This window comes from Hemiscyllium ocellatum, chromosome 3, assembly GCF_020745735.1.
Source record: "Hemiscyllium ocellatum isolate sHemOce1 chromosome 3, sHemOce1.pat.X.cur, whole genome shotgun sequence".
Taxonomy (NCBI): Eukaryota; Metazoa; Chordata; class Chondrichthyes; order Orectolobiformes; family Hemiscylliidae; genus Hemiscyllium; species Hemiscyllium ocellatum.
In genome coordinates this window covers 8,424,493-8,448,845 of record NC_083403.1, presented here as the reverse complement: position 1 = coordinate 8,448,845, position 24,353 = coordinate 8,424,493, and the positions used below count along the sequence as shown (strand labels likewise).

Below are 24,353 nucleotides of genomic sequence, written 5' to 3'. Positions count from 1 at the left end.
GCTGTACAGGACATTGGTTAGGCCACTGTTGGAATATTGTGTGCAATTCTGGTCTCCTTCCTATCGGAAAGACAGAGTGAAACTTGAAAGTGTTCAGAAAAGATTTACAAGGATGTTGCCAGGGTTGGAGGATCTGAGCTATAGGGAGAGGCTGAACAGGCTGGGGCTGTTTTCCTGGAGCGTTGGAGGCTGAGGGGTGACCTTACAGAGGTTTACAAAATTATGACGGGCAGGGATAGGATAAATAGACAAAGTATTTTCTCTGGGATCGGGGAGTCCAGAACTAGAGGGCATAGGTTTAGGGTGAGAGGGGAAAGATATAAAAGAGACCTAAGGGGCAACTTTTTCACGCAGAGGGTGGTACGTGTATGGAATGAGCTGCCAGAGGACGTGGTGGAGGCTGGTACAATTGCAACATTTAAGAGGCATTTGGATGGGTATATGAATAGGGAGGTTTGGATGGATATGGGCCGGCTGCTGGCAAGTGGGACTAGATTGGGTTGGGATATCTGGTCGGCGTGGACAGGATGGATCGAAGGGTCTGTTTCCATGCTGTACATCTCTATTACTCCATGACTCTATTGTACTTCATATACAGATTTTCTAAAAATATATCATATATTACAGTTCCAGAATATTCAACACAGTTCAATTTTGACATTATAATATCTGACACTCAGAGCTGCCAGGAGAAAGTGAGGACTGCAAATGCTGGAGATCAGAGCTTAAAAATGTGTTGCTGGAAAAGCGTAGCAGGTCAGGCAGCATCAAAGGAGCAGGAGAATCGACGTTTCGGGCATAAGCCCTTCTTCAGGAATAAGGAGGGTGTGCCAAGCGGGCTGAGATAAAAGGTAGGGAGGAGGGACTTGGGGGAGGGGTGTTGGGAATACAATAGGTGGAAAGAGGTTAAGATGAGGGTGATAGGCCGGAGAAGGGGTGGGGGGCGGACAGGTCAGGAAGAAGATTGCAGGTCAAGAAGGTGGTGCTGAGTCTGAGGGTTGAGACTGAGAAAAGGTGGGGGGGGTGGGGAATGAGAAAGCTGGAGAAGTCTGCATTCATCCCTTGTGGTTGGAGGGTTCCTAGGTGGAAGATGAGGCACTCTTCCTCCAGGCGTCGTGTTGCTATGATCTGGCTATGGAGGAGGCCAAGGACCTGCATTTCCTTGGCGGAGTGGGAGAGGGAGTTAAAGTGTTCAGCAACGGGGCGGTTGGGTTGGTTGGTGCGGGTGTCCCAGAGGTGTTCTCTGAAATGTTCTGCACATAGGCGGCCTGCCTCTCCAATGTATAGGAGGCTACATCGGGTGCAGCGGATGCAGTAAATGATGTGTGTGGAGGTGCAGGTGAATTTCTGGTGGATATGGAAGGATCCCTTGGGGCCTTGGAGGGAAGTGAGGGTGGAGGTGTGGGCACAAGTTTTGCATTTCTTGTGGTTGCAGGGGAAGGTGCCAGGAGTGGAGATTGGGTTGGTGGGGAGTGTGGATCTGACAAGGGAGTCGCGGAGGGAGTGGTCTTTCCGGAACACTGATAGGGGTGGGGAGGGAAATATATCCTTGGTGGTGGGGTCTGTTTGGAGATGGCGGAAATGACGTAGGATGATATGGTGTATCTGGAGGTTGGTGGGGTGGTAGGTGAGGACCAGTGGGGTTCTGTCCTGGTGGCAATTGGAGGGGCGGGGTTCAAGGGTGGGGGAGCGGGAAGTGGAGGAAATGCGGTGGAGAGCATCGTCAACCACGCATGAGGAGAAATTACGGTCTTTGAAGAAGGAGGCCATCTGAGTTGTTCAGTATTGGAATTGGTCCTCCTGGGAGCAGATGCGGCAAGGGTGAAGGAATTGGGAATATGGAATAGCTTTTTTACAGGGGGCAGGGTGGGAGGAGGTGTAGTCTAGGTAGCTGTGGGACTCAGAGCTGCCTCCAATTAGAAGTGACATTTACACTTTATATATTATACATTTACATATTGTGTCAAACTCTAGGTGGATGAATTATATCAAAATCTCTTGAGAAATATCAGACTAGACTTAAGAGTCAGTACACATTCCTATTTAGCTACCTAGACCTTAGCATTGAACTTAGAACTTGGAAAATTGATTAGTTCCTTTATTGTGGTTCTGTTCGCCGAGCTGGAAGTTTTTGCTGCAAACGTTTCGTTCCCTGGCTAGGGAACATCATCAGTGCTATTGGAGCCTCCTGTGAAGCCCTCCTGAGGCTTCACAGGAGGCTCCAATAGCACTGATGATGTTCCCTAGCCAGGGAACGAAACGTTTGCAGCAAAAACTTTCAGCTCGGCGAACAGAACCACAACAACGGACACCCGAGCTACAAATCTTCAACCAGACTTTAGTTCCTTTATATCCCATTGGGCAGAACTTTTCACGTGATATCAGTTACTACTTTCAGAAACTAAGTGAATTTTACAACATAAAATGCCCAGCCTGTGAGTGTGCAAATTCAATCCTGAATTTCTAAAAGGAATCAGATAATTATCTGAATTGAAATATGGCAAAAAATGCAGAGGTACACAAAACCAAGGGGGAGAGGAGGATAAATAATGAGTTTAGTGGAGTTTCTCAACCTGGAAACAATGGTTCAATGGCTTCCTTTACAGTAGCTATTCTATGATTAAATAAGATAGCTCCTGAAATCACAGTTGTATCAATTAGCCAAAATACTCACATTCAGAGCAGCCTCTGCAGCTTCTAATGCTGGCTTTGCTGCAATTAATTTGCCCTCTGCAATATTTTTGTCTGCTTCAATTTCTTCCACAATTTTTTGGGCCTTATTTTTCACGATCAGGACTTCATTCTTAACTATCTCTGCCGCTTGTGCACTAATTGTCACCTCCCCAAGTACCTGCAAAATAGCATCGTGAACAAATGCAAGATACTAAAAGCAAAGGATGGCAGGTGCCAGAAATCTGAAATAAAACTGAAAAGTTTGGAATTACATATCATTTGTGATGAAATACTGTGGCATCATTTGTGGAGAGAAAAATAGCCTTAATATTATAAATCATGGACCTTCTAAATCCATCTTATCATTGCCATCACACTTGAATGCAATAAATCTATTTATTTATCCAAGTCATTGATATGGACTGTGAATGGTGAAGGTCCTGAAATTGATTTGTGTGGCATTCCACAATTTAAAAACCTGAAAATGAGCCATTTATCCTGTTCCTCTGTTTCCTGTTGTTTATTCAGTACTCTATTCTTGCTAAATAAAAGCCATTTCATTATGTGGCATTGTCATTGAATATCTTTTGGAAATCAAAAACACTGGATGCTCTTTAATAACATCTTCATAGTGCTCAAAGAAATGTCTGATAAATGAGTTTCCTTGTAGAAAAGCAAGTGGACTCTGCTTTTATTTTTTATCTAAACGTCTGCTAAGTCAGCAGTTCCTCAATAACAGAAGCAATGTTAACAGAAGCAACAACAGAAATAACCTAATTTTCGTTTTTATGCAGTCTTTCCTTTCTTTAATTTTATTGTCAAACTTCTTCAAAGGTTGCTGATAAATTGCACACCAATGACAGCAATTACAAAAAAATCAGATCTGGAAATACTTCTGGAAATATTTAAGCAGAAAACACATTAAAAATGTACAATGTCAATGCAGCCAATTATTTGCCTCAATTTGTAAAAATATTTTAATTTGGTTTTCGGGGCCTCCATTTTGCCAGAGTGGCGAGGAGAGAAGGAGAGGTGCAGCGAGGGCTGCCGGGAAGGGCGAGTTTTCCCACATTAAAAAGGACTTACTTCGGGAGTCGGGCCTCCATTTGCCGAGAGGTGCGAGGGAGGAGCGAAGGTCTTCTGGAAAGTTATATATCTGTGTGGTTGCGTTACCTGAAACACTATTCGAGTAGTGTCTCCCACCCATCCTCCTCCTCTAACCAAGATAAAGAAACTGTGCACCAGATTGGTCAGGTAACGAGTTTTTTTTAATTCCTTATTTTTTCATTAGTCTCTTTGGGAATTTAGAATAATGGGAATGGAGGTTAGGGCAGTTGAATGTTCCTCCTGCAGAAAGTGAAAGGTAAGGGTCACCACTAGTGTCCCTGCTGACTACATCTGCGTGAAGTGCACCCAACTCCAGCTCCTCGAAAACCGCGTTAGGGAACTGGAGATGGAGCTGGATGAACTTCAGATCATTCGGGAGGCAGAGGGGGTTATTGAGAGGAGTTACAGGGAGGTAGTCACTCCTAAGGTACAAGAAAAAGGCAAATGGGTTACAGTCAGGGGACAGAAAGGGAACCGGCTGGCAATGCACGGATCCCCTGTGGCCATTCCCCCCAACAATAAGCATACCATTTTGGATACTGTTGGGGGTGATGACTTACCAGGGGAAAGTAGTGGGGTACAGGACTCTGGCACAGAGTCTGTCCCTGCTGCTCAGAAGGGAAGGGGGAAGAGGAGCAGAGCAGTAGTCATTGGGGACTCCATAGTTAGGGGGACAGATATGAGGTTCTGTGGGGTCGAAAGAGACCCGCGGTTGGTGTGCTGCCTCCCAGGTGCCAGGGTTTGTGATGTCTCTGATCGTGTTTTGGGGATCCTTAAGGGGGAGGGGGAGCAGACCCAAGTCGTGGTCCACATTGGTATCAACGACATAGGTAGGAAGAGAGATGGGGATTCAAGGCAGAAATTCAGGGAGCTAGGATGGAAGCTTAGAGCTAGGACGGACAGAGTTGTTGCCTCTGGTTTGTTGCCCCTGCCACGTGCTAGTGAGGCGAGAAATACGGAGAGGGAGGAGTTGAACACATGGCGACAGGGATGGAGTAGGAGGGAGGGTTTTGGATTCTTGAATAATTGGGGCTCTTTCTGGGGTAGGTGGAACCTCTACAGGCAGGATGGTCTTCATCTGAGCCAGAGGGGCACCAATATCCTTGGGGGGATATTCACTAAGGCTATTGGGGTGGGTTTAAACTAATCCAGCAGAGGGATGGGAACCAAAATTGTAGAGTAAAAAGTGAGGTCTGCAGATGCTGGAGATCAGAGCTGAAAATGTGTTGCTGGTTAAAGAGCAGCAGGTCAGGAAGCATCCAAGGAACAGGAGATTCAACGTTTCGGGCATAAGCCCTTCATCAGGAATGATGAAGGGCTTATGCCCGAAACGTCGAATCTCCTGTTCCTTGGATGCTGCCTGACCTGCTGCGCTTTAACCAGCAACACATTTTCAACCAAAATTGTAGTTCAAGTATAGAAAAGGTTGAGAGTTGGGAGGCCCAAAATCAAGTTTCAGGGATGCAAGATGGCACTGGCAAGCAAGAAGTTGGTTTGAAGTGTGTCTACTTCAACACCAGGACCATTGGGAATAAGGTGGGTGAACTTGCAGCATGGGTTGGTACCTGGGATTTCGATGTTGTGGCCATTTCGGAGACATGGTTAGAGCAGGGACAGGAATGGGTGTTGCAGGTTCCAGAATTTAGATGTTTCAGTAAGAACAGAGAAGATGGTAAAAGAGGGGGAGGTTGGTAAAGGACAGTATTACAGTTGCAGACAGGATGTTTGGGAACTCGTTAACTGAGGTAGTATGGGCTGAAGTTAGAAACAGGAAAGGAGAGGTCACCCTGTTGGGAGTTTTCTATTGGCCTCTGAATAGTTACAGAGATGTAGAGGAAAGGATAGCAAAGATGATTCTTGATAGGAGTGAGAGAGACAGGGTAGATGTCATGGGGGACTTCAGCTTTCCAAATATTTATTGGGAACACTATAATACGAGTACTATAGATGGGTCAGTTTTTGTCCAATGTGTGCAGGAGGGCTTCCTGACACAGTATGTAGACAGGCCAACAAGCGAAGCCACATTAGATTTGGTACTGGGTAATGAGCCCGGCCAGATGTTAGACTTGGAAGTAAGTGAGCACTTTGGTGATAGCGATCACAATTCTGTTATGTTTACTTTAGTGATAGAAAGGGATAGCTGAATACCACTGGGCAAGAGTTACAGCTGGGAGAAAGGCAATTACGATGCAATTAGGTCAGATTTAGGAAGCATAGGATGGAGAAGGAAACTGCAGGGGATAGGCTCATTAAAAATGTGGAGCTTATTCAAGGAAAAGCTACTGTGTGTCCTAGATAGTAAGTACCTGTCAGGCAGGGAGGAAGCTGTAGAGCACGGGATCCGTGGATTACGAAGAAAGTGGAATCTCTGGTTAAGAGGAAGAAGAAGGCTTATGTTAGGATGAGATGTGAAGGCTCAGTTAGGGCGCTTGGGGGTTACAAGGCAGCCAGGAAAGACCTAAAGAGAGAGCTCAGAAGAGCCAGGAGGATGCATGAGAAGTTGTTGGTGGATAGGATCAGGGTAAACCCTAAGGCTTTCTATAGGTATTTAAGGAATAAAAGAATGATGAGAGTAAGATTAGGGCCAATCAAAGATAATAGTGGGAAGTTGTGTGTTGGGTCAGAGGAGATAGGGGAAGCAATAAATGAATATTTTTCAACAGTATTCACTCTAGAAAACGACAATGTTGTCGAGGAGAATACTGAGATACAGGCTACTAGACTAGGTATGATTGAGGTTGACAAGGAGGAGGTATTAGAAATCCTGCAGAGTGTGAAAATAGATAAGTCCCCTGGGCCAGATGGGATTTATCCTATGATCCTCTGGAAAGCTAGGGAGGAGATTGCCGAGCCTTTGGCATTGATCTTTAAATCATCATTGTCTACAGGAATAGTGCCAGAAGAGTGGAGGATAGCAAATGTGGTTCCCCTGGGGAAGGGGAGTGGAGACAATTCTGGTAATTATAGACCAGGGAGCCTTACTTCAGTTGTCGGTAAAGTGTTGGAAAAGATTAAAGAGATAGGATTTATAATCATCAAGAAAAGAATAATTTGATTAGGGATAGTCAGCATGGTTTTGTGAAGAGTAGGTCGTGCCTCACAAATCTTATTGAGTTCTTTGAGAAGGTGACCAACCAGGTAGATGAGAGTAAACCGGTTGATGTGGTGTATATGGATTTCAGCAAGGCGTTCGATAAGGTTGCCCACAGTAGGCTATTGTACAAAATGTGGAGGAATGGGATTGTGGGAAATTTGGCAGTTTGGATCAGTAATTGGCTTGCTGAAAGAAGACAGAGGGTGGTGGTTGATGGGAAATGTTCATCCTGGAGTCCAGTTACCAGTGGTGTACCACAAGGGTCAATGCTGGGTCCACTGCTGTTCGTCATTTTTATAAGTGACCTGGATGATGGCTTAGAAGGGTGGGTTAGTAAATTCGCAGATGACACTAAGATCGGTGGAGTTGTGGATAGTGACAAAGGATGTTGTAGGTTACAGAGAGACATAGATAAGCTGCAGAGCTGGGCTGAGAGGTGGCAAATGGAGTTTAATGCAGGCAAGTGTGAGGTGATTCACTTTGGTCAGGGTAACCAAATGCAAAGCACTGGGCTAATGGTAAGATTCTTGGTAGTGTAGATGAGCAGAGAGATCTCGGTGTCCAGGTACACAGATCCTTGAAAGTTGCCACCCAGGTTGACAGGGTTGTTAAGAAGGAACACAATGTTTTAGCTTTTATTAATAGAGGGATCGAGTTCCGGAACCATGAGGTTATGCTACAGCTGTACAAAACTCTGATGCGGCTGCACTTGTAGTATTGTGCACAGTTCTGGTCACCGCATTATAAGAAGGATGTGGAAGCTTTGGAAAGGGTGCAGAGGAGATTTACTAGGATGCTGCCTGGTATGGAGGGAAGGTCTTACGAGAAAAGGCTGAGGGACTTGAGGCTGTTTTCGTTAGAGAGAAGGTTGAGAGGTGACTTAATACAGACATATAAGATAATCAGAGGGTTAGATGGGGTGGTCAGGGAGAGCCTTTTTCCAAGTATGATGACGCCGAGCACGAGGGGACATTGCTTTAAATTGAGGGGTGATAGATATAGGACAGATGTCAGAGGTAGTTTTTACTCAGAGAGCAGTAAGGGTATGGAATACTTTGCCTGCAAAAGTAGTAGATTTGCATTTAAGTGGTAGATTTAAGTGGTAGTAGATTTAAGTGCATTTAAGTCGTCATTGGACAAGCATATGGACGTACATGGAATAGCATAGGTTAGATAGGCTTCAGATTGGTATGACAGGTCGGTGCAACATCAAGGGCTGAAGGGTCTGGACTGCGCTGTAATGTTCTATGTTCTATGTTGTTTGGCCTTATTTTAAAAAAAAACAGAATTTCAGGATTTATGCTTTTCATTGTCCAAGTTTGATTGGCTGAAATTTATTTACTAAATATGAAATGGTCAGAAAGTGACAAGAGAGGCACATGAAATTACAAATTAGTTTTTCCAGTTGAGAATGGAAATGGGATATCCAGGGAATTCTTGGCATGGGCCATTTTTAGTGAAGTTAATAATAAACACATTGCAGTTTCTGGCTGAAAGACAAGGTATTTCACAATAAACAGAGGGCAGATATTGCCTGATGGACAGGGCATTTCACAACCAATATAGGGCAGCTTCTGACACCAGGACAGGATATTTCACACCAAAGAGAGAGCACTTTCCGACTGAAGGACAGGGTGCTTCACAGCACTCAGAGAACATTTTCTGACTGATGGACAGGGTATTTCACTAATAGAGGGAAGCTTCTGACAGAAGGACAAGGTACATAAACAATAAAACCATAAGATACACAGCAAGCTCAAGAAGTCAACAGATCAATGGCCGTAGGCTGGGACAGAGGAGAGTGATGATGTGCTTCAGTCAGAACCTGGAGTTCAATTCCATGAAATGGAGTTCATTTATGATCATAATCAATATTTGGGTAAAGTATTTGTAGTATTTTTAGTGAACTTTCTTTAATAAATTACAATTGGTATATCTCATAGTTAGAACTGCCATTAGTAAGCAGAGTGAACCCAATGGATTAGGAAAACTGGGAATAAAAGCCTATACTTTGGGCATCAATATGTTTGGGTATTTGGCTCCATTCAGTCGAGGTCTTTGGCTTCAGTCTGTTTGGGGTTTGGGCTCCAGTGAGCTCAGGACTTAGGTTCCAGTCTGTCTGAGGTTTGGGCTGTAGTCAGTCTAGGCCTTGGGCTCCAGTCAGAGTAGGGTTTGGGATCCAGTCAGTCTAGGCCTTGGGCTCCAGGCAGTCTGGTATTTGGGCTTCAGTCAGTCTGGTGTTTCATCTCGAATCAGTCCAGGCCTTATGCTACAGTCAGCTTGGGGTCTGGGCTCCAATCAGTCTGGGGTTTGGGCTCCAGTCCGTCTGGTGTTTTGGCTGCAGTCAGTCTGGGGTCTGGGCTCCAGTCAGTTTGTTTTTGGGCTCCAGACAGTCTAGGCCTTGGGCTCCAGGCAGTTTGGTATTTGGGCTTCAGTCAGTCTGGTGTTTCATCTCGAATCAGTCCAGGCCTTGTGCTGCAGTCGGTCTGGGGTCTGAGCTCCAGTCAGAATGAGGTTTGGGCTCCAGTCAGTCTGGTGTTTGGGCTCCAGTCAGTCGAGGGTTTGGGCTCTTGTCCGTCTGGGGTTTGGGCTCCAGTCAGTCTGGTGTTTTGGCTGCGGTCTGTCTGGTTTTTGGGCTCCAGTCAGTCTGGGGTTTGGGCTCCAGTCAGTCTGAGGTTTGGGCTCCAGTCAGTCTGGGGTTTAGGCTCCAGTCAGTCTAGGGTTTGGGCTCCAGTCAGTCTGTGTTTTGGCTCCAGTCAGTCTAGGGTTTTGGCTCCAGTCAGACTGTGTTTTGGCTCCAGTCAGTCTGTTTTTGGGCTCCAGTCAGTCTGGGGTTTGGGCTCCAGTCAGTCTGAGGTTTGGGCTCCAGTCAGTCTGGGGTTTAGGCTCCGTCAGTCTGTGTTTTGGCTCCAGTCAGACTGTGTTTTGGCTCCAGTCAGTCTGGTGTTTGGGCTCCAGTCAGTCTGGCGTTGGGCTCCAGTCAGTCTGGCGTTTCGGCTCCAGTCAGTCTGGGGTTTGGGCTCCAGTCAGACTGTGTTTTGGCTCCAGTCAGTCTAGGGTTTTGGCTCCAGTCAGTCTAGGGTTTGGGCTCCGGTCAGTCTGGTGTTTAGGCTCCAGTCAGTCTGAGGTTTGGGCTCCTGTCAGTCTGAGGTTTGGGCTCCAGTCAGTCTGGGGTCTGGGCTCCAGTCAGTCTGGGGTCTGGGCTCCAGTCAGTCTGGGGTCTGGGCTCCAGTCAGTCTGGGGTCTGGGCTCCAGTCAGTCTGGGGTTTGGGCTCCAGTCAGTCTGGGGTTTGGGCTCCAGTCAGTCTAGGGTTTGGAGTCCAGTCAGTCTGTGTTTTGGCTGCAGTCAATCTTGGGTTTGGGCTCCAGTCAGTCTGGGGTTTGGGCTCCAGTCAGTCTGGTATTTGGGCTCCAGTCAGTCTGGGGTCTGGGCTCCAATCAGTCTGGGGTTTGGGCTCCAGTCCGTCTGGTGTTTTGGCTGCAGTCAGTCTGGGGTCTGGGCTCCAGTCAGTTTGTTTTTGGGCTCCAGACATTCTAGGCCTTGGGCTCCAGGCAGTTTGGTATTTGGGCTTCAGTCAGTCTGGTGTTTCATCTCGAATCAGTCCAGGCCTTGTGCTGCAGTCGGTCTGGGGTCTGAGCTCCAGTCAGAATGAGGTTTGGGCTCCAGTCAGTCTGGGGTTTGGGCTCCAGTCAGTCGAGGGTTTGGGCTCTTGTCCGTCTGGGATTTGGGCTCCAGTCAGTCTGGTGTTTTGGCTGCAGTCCGTCTGGTTTTTGGGCTCCAGTCAGTCTGGGGTTTGGGCTCCAGTCAGTCTGGGGTTTGGGCTCCAGTTAGTCTGGTGTTTTGGCTGCAGTCCGTCTGGTTTTTGGGTTCCAGTCAGTCTGGGGTTTGGGCTCCAATCAGTCTGAGGTTTGGGCTCCAGTCAGTCTGAGGTTTGGGCTCCAGTCAGTCTGAGGTTTGGGCTCCAGTCAGTTTGGGGTTTAGGCTCCAGTCAGTTTGGGGTTTAGGCTCCAGTCAGTCTGAGGTTTGGGCTCCAGCCAGACTGTGTTTTGGCTACAGTCAGTCTGTTTTTGGGCTCCAGTCAGTCTGAGGTTTGGGCTCCAGTCAGTCTGGGGTCTGGGCTCCAGTCAGTGTGGGGTTTGGGCTCCAGTCAGTCTGTGTTTTGGCTGCAGTCGGTCTGGGGTCTGGGCTCCAGTCAGTCTGGGGTTTGGGCTCCAGTCAGTCTGTTTTTGGGCTCCAGTCAGTCTGGGGTTTGGGCTCCAGTCAGTCTGAGGTTTGGGCTCCAGTCAGTCTGGGGTTTAGGCTCCAGTCAGTCTAGGGTTTGGGCTCCAGTCAGTCTGTGTTTTGGCTCCAGTCAGTCTAGGGTTTTGGCTCCAGTCAGACTGTGTTTTGGCTCCAGTCAGTCTGTTTTTGGGCTCCAGTCAGTCTGGGGTTTGGGCTCCAGTCAGTCTGAGGTTTGGGCTCCAGTCAGTCTGGGGTTTAGGCTCCAGTCAGTCTGTGTTTTGGCTCCAGTCAGACTGTGTTTTGGCTCCAGTCAGTCTAGGGTTTGGGCTCCAGTCAGTCTGGTGTTTGGGCTCCAGTCAGTCTGGTGTTTGGGCTCCAGTCAATCGAGGGTTTGGGCTCTTGTCCGTCTGGGATTTGGGCTCCAGTCAGTCTGGTGTTTTGGCTGCAGTCCGTCTGGTTTTTGGGCTCCAGTCAGTCTGGGGTTTGGGCTCCAGTCAGTCTGGGGTTTGGGCTCCAGTTAGTCTGGTGTTTTGGCTGCAGTCCGTCTGGTTTTTGGGCTCCAGTCAGTCTGAGGTTTGGGCTCCAGTCAGTCTGAGGTTTGGGCTCCAGTCAGTTTGGGGTTTAGGCTCCAGTCAGTCTGAGGTTTGGGCTCCAGTCAGTCTGGGGTCTGGGCTCCAGTCAGTCTGGGGTCTGGGCTCCAGTCAGTCTGGGGTTTGGGCTCCAGTCAGTCTGTTTTTGGGCTCCAGTCAGTCTGGGGTTTGGGCTCCAGTCAGTCTGAGGTTTGGGCTCCAGTCAGTCAGGGGTTTGGGCTCCAGTCAGTCTAGGGTTTGGGCTCCAGTCAGTCTGTGTTTTGGCTCCAGTCAGTCTAGGGTTTTGGCTCCAGTCAGACTGTGTTTTGGCTCCAGTCAGTCGGTTTTTGGGCTCCAGTCAGTCTGGGGTTTGGGCTCCAGTCAGTCTGAGGTTTGGGCTCCAGTCAGTCTGGGGTTTAGGCTCCAGTCAGTCTGTGTTTTGGCTCCAGTCAGACTGTGTTTTGGCTCCAGTCAGTCTAGGGTTTGGGCTCCAGTCAGTCTGGTGTTTGGGCTCCAGTCAGTCTGGTGTTGGGCTCCAGTCAGTCTAGGGTTTGGGCTCCAGTCAGACTGTGTTTTGGCTCCAGTCAGTCTAGGGTTTTGGCTCCAGTCAGTCTAGGGTTTGGGCTCCGGTCAGTCTGGTGTTTAGGCTCCAGTCAGTCTGAGGTTTGGGCTCCAGTCAGTCTGGGGTTTGGGCTCCAGTCAGTCTGGGATTTGGGCTCCAGTCAGTCTGGGGTCTGGGCTCCAGTCAGTCTGGGGTCTGGGCTCCAGTCAGTCTGGGGTCTGGGCTCCAGTCAGTCTGGGGTCTGGGCTCCAGTCAGTCTGGGGTTTGGGCTCCAGTCAGTCTGGGGTCTGGGCTCCAGTCAGTCTGGTATTTGGGCTCCAGTCAGTCTGAGGTTTGGGCTCCAGTCAGTCTAGGGTTCGGAGTCCAGTCAGTCTGTGTTTTGGCTGCAGTCAATCTAGGGTTTGGGCTCCAGTCAGTCTGGGGTTTGGGCTCCAGTCAGTCTGGTATTTGGGCTCCAGTCAGTCTGGGGTTTGGGCTCCAATCAGTCTGGAGTTTGGACTCCAGTCAGTCTGTGTTTTGGCTGCAGTCAATCTTGGGTTTGGGCTCCAGTCAGTCTGGGGTTTGGGCTCCAGTCAGTCTGGGGTCTGGGCTCCAATCAGTCTGGGGTTTGGGCTCCAGTCCGTCTGGTGTTTGGGCTCCAGTCCGTCTGAGGTTTTGGCTGCAGTCGGTCTGGGGTCTGGGCTCCAGACAGTCTGGGGTTTGGGCTCCAGTCAGTCTGTTTTTGGGCTCCAGTCAGTCTGGGGTTTGGGCTCCAGTCAGTCTGAGGTTTGGGCTCCAGTCAGTCTGGGGTTTAGGCTCCAGTCAGTCTAGGGTTTGGGCTCCAGTCAGTCTGTGTTTTGGCTCCAGTCAGTCTAGGGTTTTGGCTCCAGTCAGACTGTGTTTTGGCTCCAGTCAGTCTGTTTTTGGGCTCCAGTCAGTCTGGGGTTTGGGCTCCAGTCAGTCTGAGGTTTGGGCTCCAGTCAGTCTGAGGTTTGGGCTCCAGTCAGTCTGGGGTTTAGGCTCCAGTCAGTCTGTGTTTTGGCTCCAGTCAGACTGTGTTTTGGCTCCAGTCAGTCTAGGGTTTGGGCTCCAGTCAGTCTGGTGTTTGGGCTCCAGTCAGTCTGGTGTTGGGCTCCAGTCAGTCTGGCGTTTCGGCTCCAGTCAGTCTGGGGTTTGGGCTCCAGTCAGACTGTGTTTTGGCTCCAGTCAGTCTAGGGTTTTGGCTCCAGTCAGTCTAGGGTTTGGGCTCCGGTCAGTCTGGTGTTTAGGCTCCAGTCAGTCTGAGGTTTGGGCTCCAGTCAGTCTGGGGTTTGGGCTCCAGTCAGTCTTGGGTCTGGGCTCCAGTCAGTTTGGGGTCTGGGCTCCAGTCAGTCTGGGGTCTGGGCTCCAGTCAGTCTGGGGTTTGGGCTCCAGTCAGTCTGGGGTCTGGGCTCCAGTCAGTCTGGGGTCTGGGCTCCAGTCAGTCTGGGGTCTGGGCTCCAGTCAGTCTGGTATTTGGGCTCCAGTCAGTCTGGGGTGTGGGCTCCAGTCAGTCTAGGGTTTGGAGTCCAGTCAGTCTGTGTTTTGGCTGCAGTCAATCTAGGGTTTGGGCTCCAGTCAGTCTGGGGTTTGGGCTCCAGTCAGTCTGGTATTTGGGCTCCAGTCAGTCTGGGGTCTGGGCTCCAATCAGTCTGGAGTTTGGACTCCAGTCAGTCTGTGTTTTGGCTGCAGTCAATCTTGGGTTTGGGCTCCAGTCAGTCTGGGGTTTGGGCTCCAGTCAGTCTGGTATTTGGGCTCCAGTCAGTCTGGGGTCTGGGCTCCAATCAGTCTGGGGTTTGGGCTCCAGTCAGTCTGAGGTTTGGGCTCCAGTCAGTCTGGTGTTTGGGCTCCAGTCAGTCTGGTGTTTCGGCTCCAGTCAGTCTGGGTTTTGGGCTACAGTCAGTCTGGGGTTTGGGCTCCAGTCAGTCTGTTTTTGGGCTCCAGTCAGTCTGAGGTTTGGGCTCCAGTCAGTCTGGGGTTTGGGCTCCAGTCAGTCTTGTGTTTTGGCTCCAGTCAGTCTGGGGTTTGGGCTCCAGTCAGTCTGGGGTTTGGGCTCCAGTCAGACTGTGTTTTGGTTCCAGTCAGTCTAGGGTTTTGGCTCCAGTCAGTCTAGGGTTTGGGCTCCGGTCAGTCTGGTGTTTAGGCTCCAGTCAGTCTGAGGTTTGGGCTCCAGTCAGTCTGGTGTTTGGGCTCCAGTCAGTCTGGGTTTTGGGCTCCAGTCAGTCTGGGGTTTGGGCTCCAGTCAGTCTGTTTTTGGGCTCCAGTCAGTCTGAGGTTTGGGCTCCAGTCTGTCTGGGGTTTGGGCTCCAGTCTGTCTTGTGTTTCGGCTCCAGTCAGTCTGGGGTCTGGGCTCCAGTCAGTCTGGGGTTTGGGCTCCAGTCAGTCTGGGGTCTGGGCTCCAGTCAGTCTGGGGTCTGGGCTCCAGTCAGTCTGGTATTTGGGCTCCAGTCAGTCTGGGGTCTGGGCTCCAATCAGTCTAGGGTCTGGAGTACAGTCAGTCTGTGTTTTGGCTGCAGTCAATCTAGGGTTTGGGCTCCAGTCAGTCTGTGTTTGGCCTGCAGTCAGTCTAGGGTTTGGCTCCAGTCAGTCTGGTATTTGGGCTTCAGTCAGTCTGGTGTTTCATCTCGAATCAGTCCAGGCCTTGTGCTGCAGTCAGCCTGGGCTCTGGGCTCCAGTCAGTCTGGGGTTTGGGCTCCAGTCAGTCTGGTGTTTTGGCTGCAGTCAGTCTGGTGTTTAGGCTCCGATCAGTCTGGTGTTTAGGCTCCGGTCAGTCTGGTGTTAAGGCTCCGATCAGTCTGGTGTTTAGACTCCGGTCAGTCTGGTGTTTAGGCTCTGGTCAGTCTGAGGTTTGGGCTCCAGTCAGTGGTGTTTAGGCTCCGGTCAGTCTGGTGTTAAGGCTCTGGTCAGTCTGGTGTTAAGGCTCCAGTCAGTCTGAGGTTTGGGCTCCAGTCAGTCTGGGGTCTGGGCTCCAGTCAGTCAGTTTTAGGGCTCCAGTCAGTCTGTGTTTTGGCTGCAGTCAGTCTGGTGTTTGGGCTCCAGTCAGTCTGGGGTCTGGGCTCCAGTCCGTCTGGGGTTTGGGCTCCAGTCAGTGTGTGTTTTGGCTACAGTCAGTCTGGGTTTTGGGCTCCAGTCAGTCTGGTATTTTGGCTGCAGTCAGTCTGGGGTTTTGGCTCCAGTCAGTCTGATGTTTGGCCTGCAGTCAGTCTGAGGTTTGGGCTCCAATCAGTCTAGGCCTTGGACTCCAGTCCGTCTGGGTTTTGGGCTTCAGTCAGTCTGATGTTTGGCCTGCAGTCAGTGTGGGTCACGGACTTCATCTTCTTGGGGTGCGGTCTACAGTCTATCTGGGGTCAGGTCTGCGCTCTGTCTGGATTGTGAACTGCAGACTATCTAGGGTCTGGTCTGCACTCTGTCTGGAGTGTGGACTGCAGTCTATCTGGGGTCAGGTCTGCACTCTATCTGGAGTGTGGTCTGCAGTCTGTCTGGGGTCTGGTCTACACTCTGTCTGGAGTGTGGATTGCAGTCTGTCTGGGGTCAGGTCTGCACTCTGTGTGGAGTGTGGACTGCAGACTATCTGAGGTATGGTCTACACTCTGTCTGGAGTGTGGACTGCACTCTGTCTGGAATGTGGACTGCAGTATATCTGGGGTCTGGTCTGCACTCTGTCTGGATTGTGGACTGCAGTATATCTGGGGTCTGGTCTGCACTCTGTCTGAAGTGTGGACTGTTACCACAGGCAACAGAACTACAATCGTATTCCAGTCCATCCGCTTCTGAGCAGAAAGCTTCCTGGTACTGTCCACAGGAAGATGGTCTCCATTCTTTGCCAGACAGCCAGGAATCTAACCTCTAGCGAGGCATCGCTTAGTCTTGGGGCCAATTTTCATTTCCATTTTTTTCTTATTTATGATTTCTGTCATTGCGACTTATAAAACTTCTCTGTATTTTTTTGTAAAAATACACATGACAATAAATTGCTATTCTATTCAGTAAACTTATGTCCTCTCTGAACATCTCTGAGGAAGCAACTATCGCGCTCACCAATGATGCTTTCGGCTTGCACGACCGAAACCTGGAAGATCTGGTTGGGAGCCCAAATTTCTGACTTGAACCACTCCATATGATTCAAGATTTAACATATGCATGTGAAATGAGCTGGAAAGTGCTGGGTCACAGTGAAGGTTACAACTTGTAAGATATCCAATGTCATTCATTCTTGCCAAATTGGAAGATCCTAGTCTATATCTTTATTATATCAGTATTTTATGAAACATGAATTTAATTCTCATTTTATTTTCTTAAAATTCTAAGATTCCCTTTTTTCAGCTTCACCAATGGTTTGACTGGAATCAGTTTCCTCCAGTTGATATTTCAAGTTATTTTAAGTGATCGTTATTTTAAAAGTGATTTCTATACAAACCTTATCAGCATTACGGGAAGCCACTGCTAGTTCCTTTTCTTTTCCTGCTAGTTCTTTTGCGAGAAGCGCTACTGATTCAGTTGCCTCCATGAGCTTGGAAAGACCTGCAAACATGTGTTCAATCTGGTTAAAGTCAAAACCTCCTCACAAGTTTTTGTTTTTTTTTGACTTACTAGAATTAAGGCTTGTAATGGAAATGTTTTCATAAAACTACAGAATTGTTATGGTGTAAAAGAGGGACATTCAGCCTATAGTGCCTGCACTAACTCTTCAAGCGAGCAATGTTACCTCCTGCCAATCTCCTACTTTTTCCCCATTCCCTTGTGCATTATTTCTACCAAAATAATCATCCAATGCCCGCGTGAATGCCTTAATTGAACCTGACTCCATAAATTTCCAGGAAGTACATTCCATACCATAACTAATCACTGAGTGCAAAACATGTTTCTCACATTACCCTTGCTTTTGCACATCGCTTTAAATCCATGCCCACATTCTTGTTGTTTCTATGAGTAGGAATATATTTTTCCCTACCTTCTCTGTCTTGCACCCTCATGGTTTTGAAAACCTCTGTTAAATCTCCTCTCAGCCTCTTTCCCTTCAGGGTGAACAGTGCCAACTTCTTCAATCTAATGTATATTAAAACATTTCTCATTCTGGAATCATTTTAGTAATTGCTTCTGCACTATCTCCAATGCATTTACATCTTTCCTACGATGTGGCAACTATACACAATATTCCAGCTGAAGTCCAATAAGTGTCTTATCCAAGTTCAACATCACTTCCTTGACCTTGTACTCTATGTCCCCATTCTAACAAAGCTGAGGATAAGATATGCTTTATTAACTGCTCTCTCCAATTGTCTTGCCATCTTCAATTATCTGTGCACATATATACCTCAGGTCTCTTTGTTCCTGCACCACTTTAGAATTGTACCCCTATTTTATATTGTTTTTCAATGTTCTATTGATCAAAGTGCATCACCTCACAATACTCTGCAGTGACCTTCATCTGCTGCATTCCACCCACACACCATGTCCTTTTGGAGTTCCACACTATCCTCTGCACAGTTCACAATTCATCCAAGTCTCTTGTCATCTGCAAACTTTGAAATTGTCCCCTGCACACTAAGATCTAGATCATTGATGCAAACATCCCAAAAACAAAAACACAAGAACTTCACTACAAACTTTCCTCCAGCCTGAAAAATATCCATTAAGTTTTACTGTTTTTTTTAATCAGTCAGCCAACTTTGAGATTGCTATTGCCCTTTTCATACCATATTCTATAATGTTCCTCTTAAGTCTTCTATGTGACACTGTAACAAACCTTTTTTTGGAAATCAATATATACCACATCAACAGTTTGAAAGATGCAGTCCAAGAAACCTTGTTGAATTTTTGCAGTCCACCTTGCAGATGATTCACTTTGCTGCTGCTGGGCACCAACGATAGAGAGACTGAATGCTTTTGGATGTTGTGACAATCAAGCAGGCTGCGTTAGTTTGGAGTGTTGTTGGAACTGTGCCGTTCCAGGAAAGTGAGGCATACTTCATCACACTCCGACTTGCCACTTGTAGATGTTAAACTTGCTTTGGGGAGGCAGGAGGTGAGTTACTCGCTGCAGATTCCTTCATCTCCACTTGGACCATGCAGTGGTCACTCCTACTAATGCAGTCACTCACTGATACATCTATAGCATCCCTGGATATGTTATGACCCACCATGAGGACAGCCCAGCAGAGGTGGTGGAAAAGTGTTTTAGAGTCAGAAGGGAATTGCCCATTGACTCCAGACTTCCGAAACCCAGACAGTATCAGGTTGAACATGGACAAAAAATAATTTTACTGTTCAACACCTACCTCTCTGCTTCCTAGCAGATGTAATGGTACTCCTCCATGTTAGGAGAAAGTGAGGACTCCTCCATGTTGAACTCCACTTTGCGGAAATACTGAGAGTGGGGCTTAAATGTCAGTCAGAGTAGCTCGGAAGCACCACTACTGACTGAACTGGCTGAGATCTAAAGGACATTGCTGCTAGACTGGGTCTGTGCAAGTGATGAAAGAACTGAAAAAAAAGGAAATGCACACACGACTTTATCCTTATCAATCTATCTGTTGCAGATGCACCAATCCATGACAGTATCAGTTGCAGTGTCCAATACACAGTCCTTGCAGAAACAACATCCTTTCTTCACAGTGAGGATACCTTCTATTGCATTCTATAGCACTACTGCTGTGCTAAATGGGTCAGATTTTGAACAACTCTAGTAATTCAAAACTGGGAATCCGTGAGTTACTGTGGGTCAATAGCAGCAGCAGAAGTATATTCAACCACAGTCTGTAACCTCATGGCCCAGCAAATCTGTCATTCTACCACTAACACCAGGCCAGGTTCAATGAAGTCTGCAGGAGGGCATGCAAAGAGCAACAGCAGACTGTCAACTTAGTGAAGTGACAACACAGTGCTACTTGCATGCTAAGTGAGATAAGCAATTAAACAACTCACAAGAGGACGGGTGTGCACAAGTACAGTAAATATGTGCTGAACAAATTGAGTATTACAGATTTCTACACTTTAAGAAGCCCCATCATAGCTTTCTTAAGCAAACTAAATGCATTCTTGTGAGCATTCCAGAACAAATCAGCAAACTGTACACATCATGGTGGAGATGTTTCTTTCCAACTGAGATGACACGGATCTGACACATACAAGTTTGTAACAAAAAGAGAAATTGCTGAAGAAACTTTACAGATCTGGAAGCATTTATAGAGAGAAAGCAGAGTTAATATTTTGAGTCCAGTGACGCTTCTTCAGACCTGTCCTGACGAAGGATAACTGGACTCAAAATGTTAATTCTTCTTTCTCTCCACAGATGCTGCCAGATCTGCTCAGTTTTTTCCAGCAATTTTTCTTTTTGTTTTAGATCTTCAGCTCTGCAGTTCTTTGTTTTATATTAATTACAAATTTGTCCCTGAGTATCTACTTACCCATTTGCATGTGCTCTGCTAGATCATTGATGTTTGCATGTTTCTCTTTGTAGATAGTTTTGTAGCTGTTTATAAAGGCAAGATAGGATTTGGGAGTTATATGCGTTCTTCGCCGATATCTGAAAAAAAATCACAAAAATAGCATTTATTGTATCGTTATTTACAATATATCTCAGAAATAATGAAACACTTGTGTCCTTGCAAGTGTATCTGACATCTGTATTGGACTCATAGTGTCATACAACACAAAAACAGGCCCTTTGGCTCACCATGTCTATGCCAACCAAACTACACTAATCCTGCACATGATCCATAGCCTACCGTGCCCTGGTACTTTGAGCACTCATCCAGATATTTCCTAAATGTTGCAATATTACTTTCCTCCACCACCCTCTCAGGCAGTATTTTCCATACATCTCCCATCCTCTGGGTGAAAACATTTTTTCTTAGATTTCCTCTAAAGTACTTGCTCCTCACATTAATGCCCTCTGGTCTTAATTATATGGGTGAGTGCTGAACCAGAGGACACAGCTTAGAAATACGGGATAGACCATTTAGGACAGAGATGAGGAAAAACACCTTCACCCGGAGAGTGGTGGTTGTGTGGAATGCTCTGCCCCAGAGGGCAGTGGAGACCCAGTCTCTGGATTTATTTAAGAAAGAGTTGGATAGAGCTCTCAAGGAGAGTGGAATTAAGGGTTATGGAGATAAGGCAGGAACAGGATAATGATTAAGGATGATCAGCCATGATCATATTGAATGGTGGTGCAGGCTCGAAGGGCAGAATGGCCTACTCCTGCACCTATTGTCTATTGTCTATTCTCATGACCTACTCTGTCTACACCTGTCATAATTTTGTATATCTCAGTCAGATCTCCTCCTTCATTCTGAAAACAACAAATGCTTGAGATCACAGCAGTTCAGACAGCATCCATGGAGAGACAGCAAACTCATGTTTCAAATCTAGATGACTCTTCATCAGAGCTGAAGTGTGGAGGGGGCAGCATTTATGCTATTGTTTAGTGGGGGTTGGGGGGTGTAGTGTAGAGTGGTGGGGGAGAAAGGATGTTGAGAATTCAGATTAAGTGATCAGATTGTGAGAATAGCAGAGTAGTTGTGTGTCTAACTGCCAAACTGGAAAGAACAGAGTCCCACTGGGTGGGGAAGGGGAGGATATGATAACAAGCTGAAAGAAAGGGAAGAACTGGTTCACAATTTGAAGGTGTTGGATTCAATATTAAGTCCAGAGGGCCGTAAAGTACCTAGCCTGAGGATGAGATGTTGTTCATCCAATTTGCGCTGTGATTCATTGGAACACTGCAGCCTCACAAACCTTATTGAATTCTTTGAGGATGTGACAAAACACATTGATGAAGGTTGGGCAGTGGATGTGGTGTGCATGGATTTTAGCAAGGCGTCTAATAATGTTCCCCATGGCTGGCTTATTCAGAAAGTGAGGAGGCATGGGATACAGGGAAATCTTGCTGTCTAGATACAGAATTGAGTGGCCCATAGAACACAGAGGGTGGTGGTAGATGGAAAGTATTCAGCCTGGAGCTGGGTAACCAGTGATACACAGCAGTGATCGATTCTGGGACCTCCGTTCTTTGTGAGTTTTATAAATGACTTGGATGAGGATATGGAAGGGTGGATTAGTACGTTTTCCAATGACACAAAGATTGGTGGAGTGGTAGATAGTGTGGAGGGCTGTTGTCGGTTGCAATGGGACATTAACAGGATGCAGAACTGGGCTGAGAAGTGGCAGATGAAATTCGACCTGGAAAAGTGTAAAATGCTTCATTTTGGAAGGTCGAATTCAAATGCAGATTACAGGGTTAAAGGCAGGATTCTTGACAGTGTAGAGGAACAGACAGATCTTGGGGTTCATGTCTATAGATCCCTCAAAGTTGCCACCAAAGTTGATAGAGTTGTCAAGAAGGCATTTGGTGTGTTGGCTTTCATTAGTGAAGGAATTGAGTTTAAGAGCTGCGAGGCTATGCTGTAGCTCTATAGACCCCTGGTTAGAGCACACTTGGAACATTGTGTTCAGTTCTGGTCACCTCATTATAGGAAGGATGTGGAAGCTTTAGAGATGGTGCAGGGGATATTTATCAGGATCCTAGGTGAAAGTGAGGATTGTAGATGCTGGAGTCAAGATTAGAGTGGTGCTGGAAAAGCACAGCAGGTCAGGCAGCATCTGAGGAGCAAAAGCCTTTCATCAGGACTGAGGTAGGGAGCCTCTATGGTGGATAGATAAATGGGAGGGGTTGAGGATAGGGAAAAGGTAGCTAAGAAGGCAATAGGTGGATGAGGTGGGGTTGAAGGTGGTAGGTCAGAGAGGAGGGTGGAGCGAATAGATGGGAAGGAAGATTGGCAGGTAGGATAGGTCATGAGGATGGTGCTGAGCTGGAGAGGTCCAGGAAAGGGTGGGAGGTGTCAGAAATGGTCCAGCTGTATTTAAGGTCAGGGTGGAAGGTGTTGGTGAAGTTAATGAACAGTTCAACCTCCTCCTGGGAGTGCAAGGTGGTGCCAATGCAGTCATCAATGTAAGGAAGGAATAGGTGGGGTGTAGTGCTGGTGTAACTCCAGAAGATGGACTGTTCTACGTAACCGACAAAGAGACAGGCTTAGCATGTTGATGCCCATGGCTACTCCTTTCATATGGAGAAAGTGGGAGAATTCAAAGGAGAAGTTGTTGAGGGTGAGGACCAGTTCAGGTGTAAGTGGGTACTGCAGATACTGGAGATGAGTCAAGATTAGAGTGGTGCTGGAAAAGCACAGCAGGTCAGGCAGCATCTGAGGAACAGGAAAATCGACATTTCAGACCAAAGCCCTTCATCAGGAATTAGGCAGGGAGCCTCTGTGGTGAAGAGATAAATGGGAGGGGTGTGGGGATGGGGAGAAGGTAGCTGAGAGTGTAATAGGTGGATGAGGTGGGGATGGAGGTGATAGGTTGGAGAGGAGGGAGGAGCAGAGAAGTAGGAAGGAAGATTGGCAGGTAGGACAGGTCATCAGGATGGTGTTGAGCTAGAAGGTAGGAACTGGGGTACAGTGGGGGGAGGGGAATGAGGAAACTAGTGAAGTCCAGTGAAGCCCTCCCCCCCAATTTACCCCAGTTCCAACCTGCTGGCTCAGCACCATCCTCATGACCTGTCCCATCTGCCAATCTTCTTTCCCACCTATCTGCTCCACCCTCCTCTCCGACCTATCACCTTTATCCCCACCTCCATCCACCTATTGCACTCTCAGCTACCTTCTCCAAAGTCCCACCCCTCTCCCATTTATCTCTCTACCCCGGAGGGTCCCAGCCTCATTCCTGATGAAGGGCTTTAGCTTGAAATGTCAATTTTCCTGCTCCTCAGATGCTGGCTGACCTGCTGTGCTTTTCCAGCACTACTCTAATCTTGAGGACCAGTTCAGCCAAACAAATAAGTGGCACTGAAAGGGTACTGGTGGGGATGTCGGGAGAGGAAGAAAACGAAGGCTTGGAGGTCCTGGTCATGATGGATGGAGGTGTAGAGAGCCTAGATGTCCATGGTGAAGATGAGGCGTTGGGGGAAACAGTAGTCTTGGTGGAGGTGGAGGGTATGGGTAGGGTCCCGAATGTATGTGGGGGGATTCCTGGAACAGGGGATAGGACAGTGTTGAAGTAGGTGGAGATGAGTTCGGTGAGGTAGGAGCAGGCTGAGGCGATGGGTCAGCCATGGTGGTCATGCTTGTGGATCTTGTGTAGGAGGTAGAATTGGGTGGTACGAGATTCCTAAACTATGAGGCTGGAAGCTGTGGGTGGGAGATCCCGTGAGATGATGAGGTTATGCATGGTCTGGGAGATGATGGCTTTGTGAGGGGGGTGTGAGGTCATGGTCGAGGGGGCGGAAGAACGAGGTGTCGTCAAGTCGGTGCCTGGCTTCAGCGATGTAGAGATCAGTGCACCAAGCTACCACTGCGACCCCTTTGTCCACTGGTTTGATGATGAGGTTGGGGTCAGAGCAGAAGGAGTGAAGAGCTGCGCGTTGCGAGGGTGAGAGGTTGGAGTGGGGGAGGGAGTGTGGACAGGTTGAGGCAGTTAATGTCTCAGTGGCAGTTGGAAATAAAGAGGTCAAGGGTGGGTAATAGACCGGCACGGGGTATCCAGGTTGGATGGGGCATGCTGGAGGCAGGCAAAGGGGTATTCGGAATGTGGGTGGGAGTCTTGATGGAAAAAATAAGCTCAGAGGCAGAGATGGCAGAAGTGTTCAACGTCATGATCTATATTGAAATTGTTGATGCATGGGCAGAGGGGGATGAAGGTAAGGCCTTTGCTGAAGACTGATTGTCTGTCCTCAGTGAGGGGGAGGTCTGGGGGGCAGTGAAAACTCAGCAGAGCTGGGAGCTAGGACCTGCTATAAGGCTGGAGCTGGGAGTGGGGGTGGAGACTGTAACTGGAGTGGGTGTGGTAGGGGGAATGGAGGTAGAGTCATTTGCAGAAGTAGTGTTTCCCCTCGGGGTTCTGGGGGGCTGGGTCTGGTGGAGGGAGAGAGATTGCCATGCTGTGCCAAGAGGTCACTATATTGGGACAAGAGATCGCCATGCTGGGCCAAGAGATCATTATGTTGGGCCAAGAGGCCACCATGCTGGGCTGAGAGGTTGCCATGTTTGGCCAAGAGTTTGCCATACTGGGCCGAGAGATCACTGTGTTGGGCCAAAAGGCCGCTATGCTGGGCTGAAGGGTTGCCATGTTGGG

General features: G+C 47.9%; 1 protein-coding gene across 1 annotated transcript in view; it reads right to left on the bottom strand.

Moving 5' to 3' along the window:
- The window catches only part of LOC132834281 (dynein axonemal heavy chain 8-like), a 1,170,382-nt gene that overhangs the window by 198,666 nt on the left and 947,363 nt on the right, over positions 1-24,353 (bottom strand). The window contains exons 65-67 of the mRNA XM_060853001.1: positions 19,631-19,749; positions 16,642-16,745; positions 2,675-2,851 (exon numbers count right to left, since the gene is read on the bottom strand). Coding sequence (XP_060708984.1) covers positions 2,675-2,851; positions 16,642-16,745; positions 19,631-19,749 — 400 coding nt within the window. The remainder of the gene's footprint in view (positions 1-2,674; positions 2,852-16,641; positions 16,746-19,630; positions 19,750-24,353) is intronic.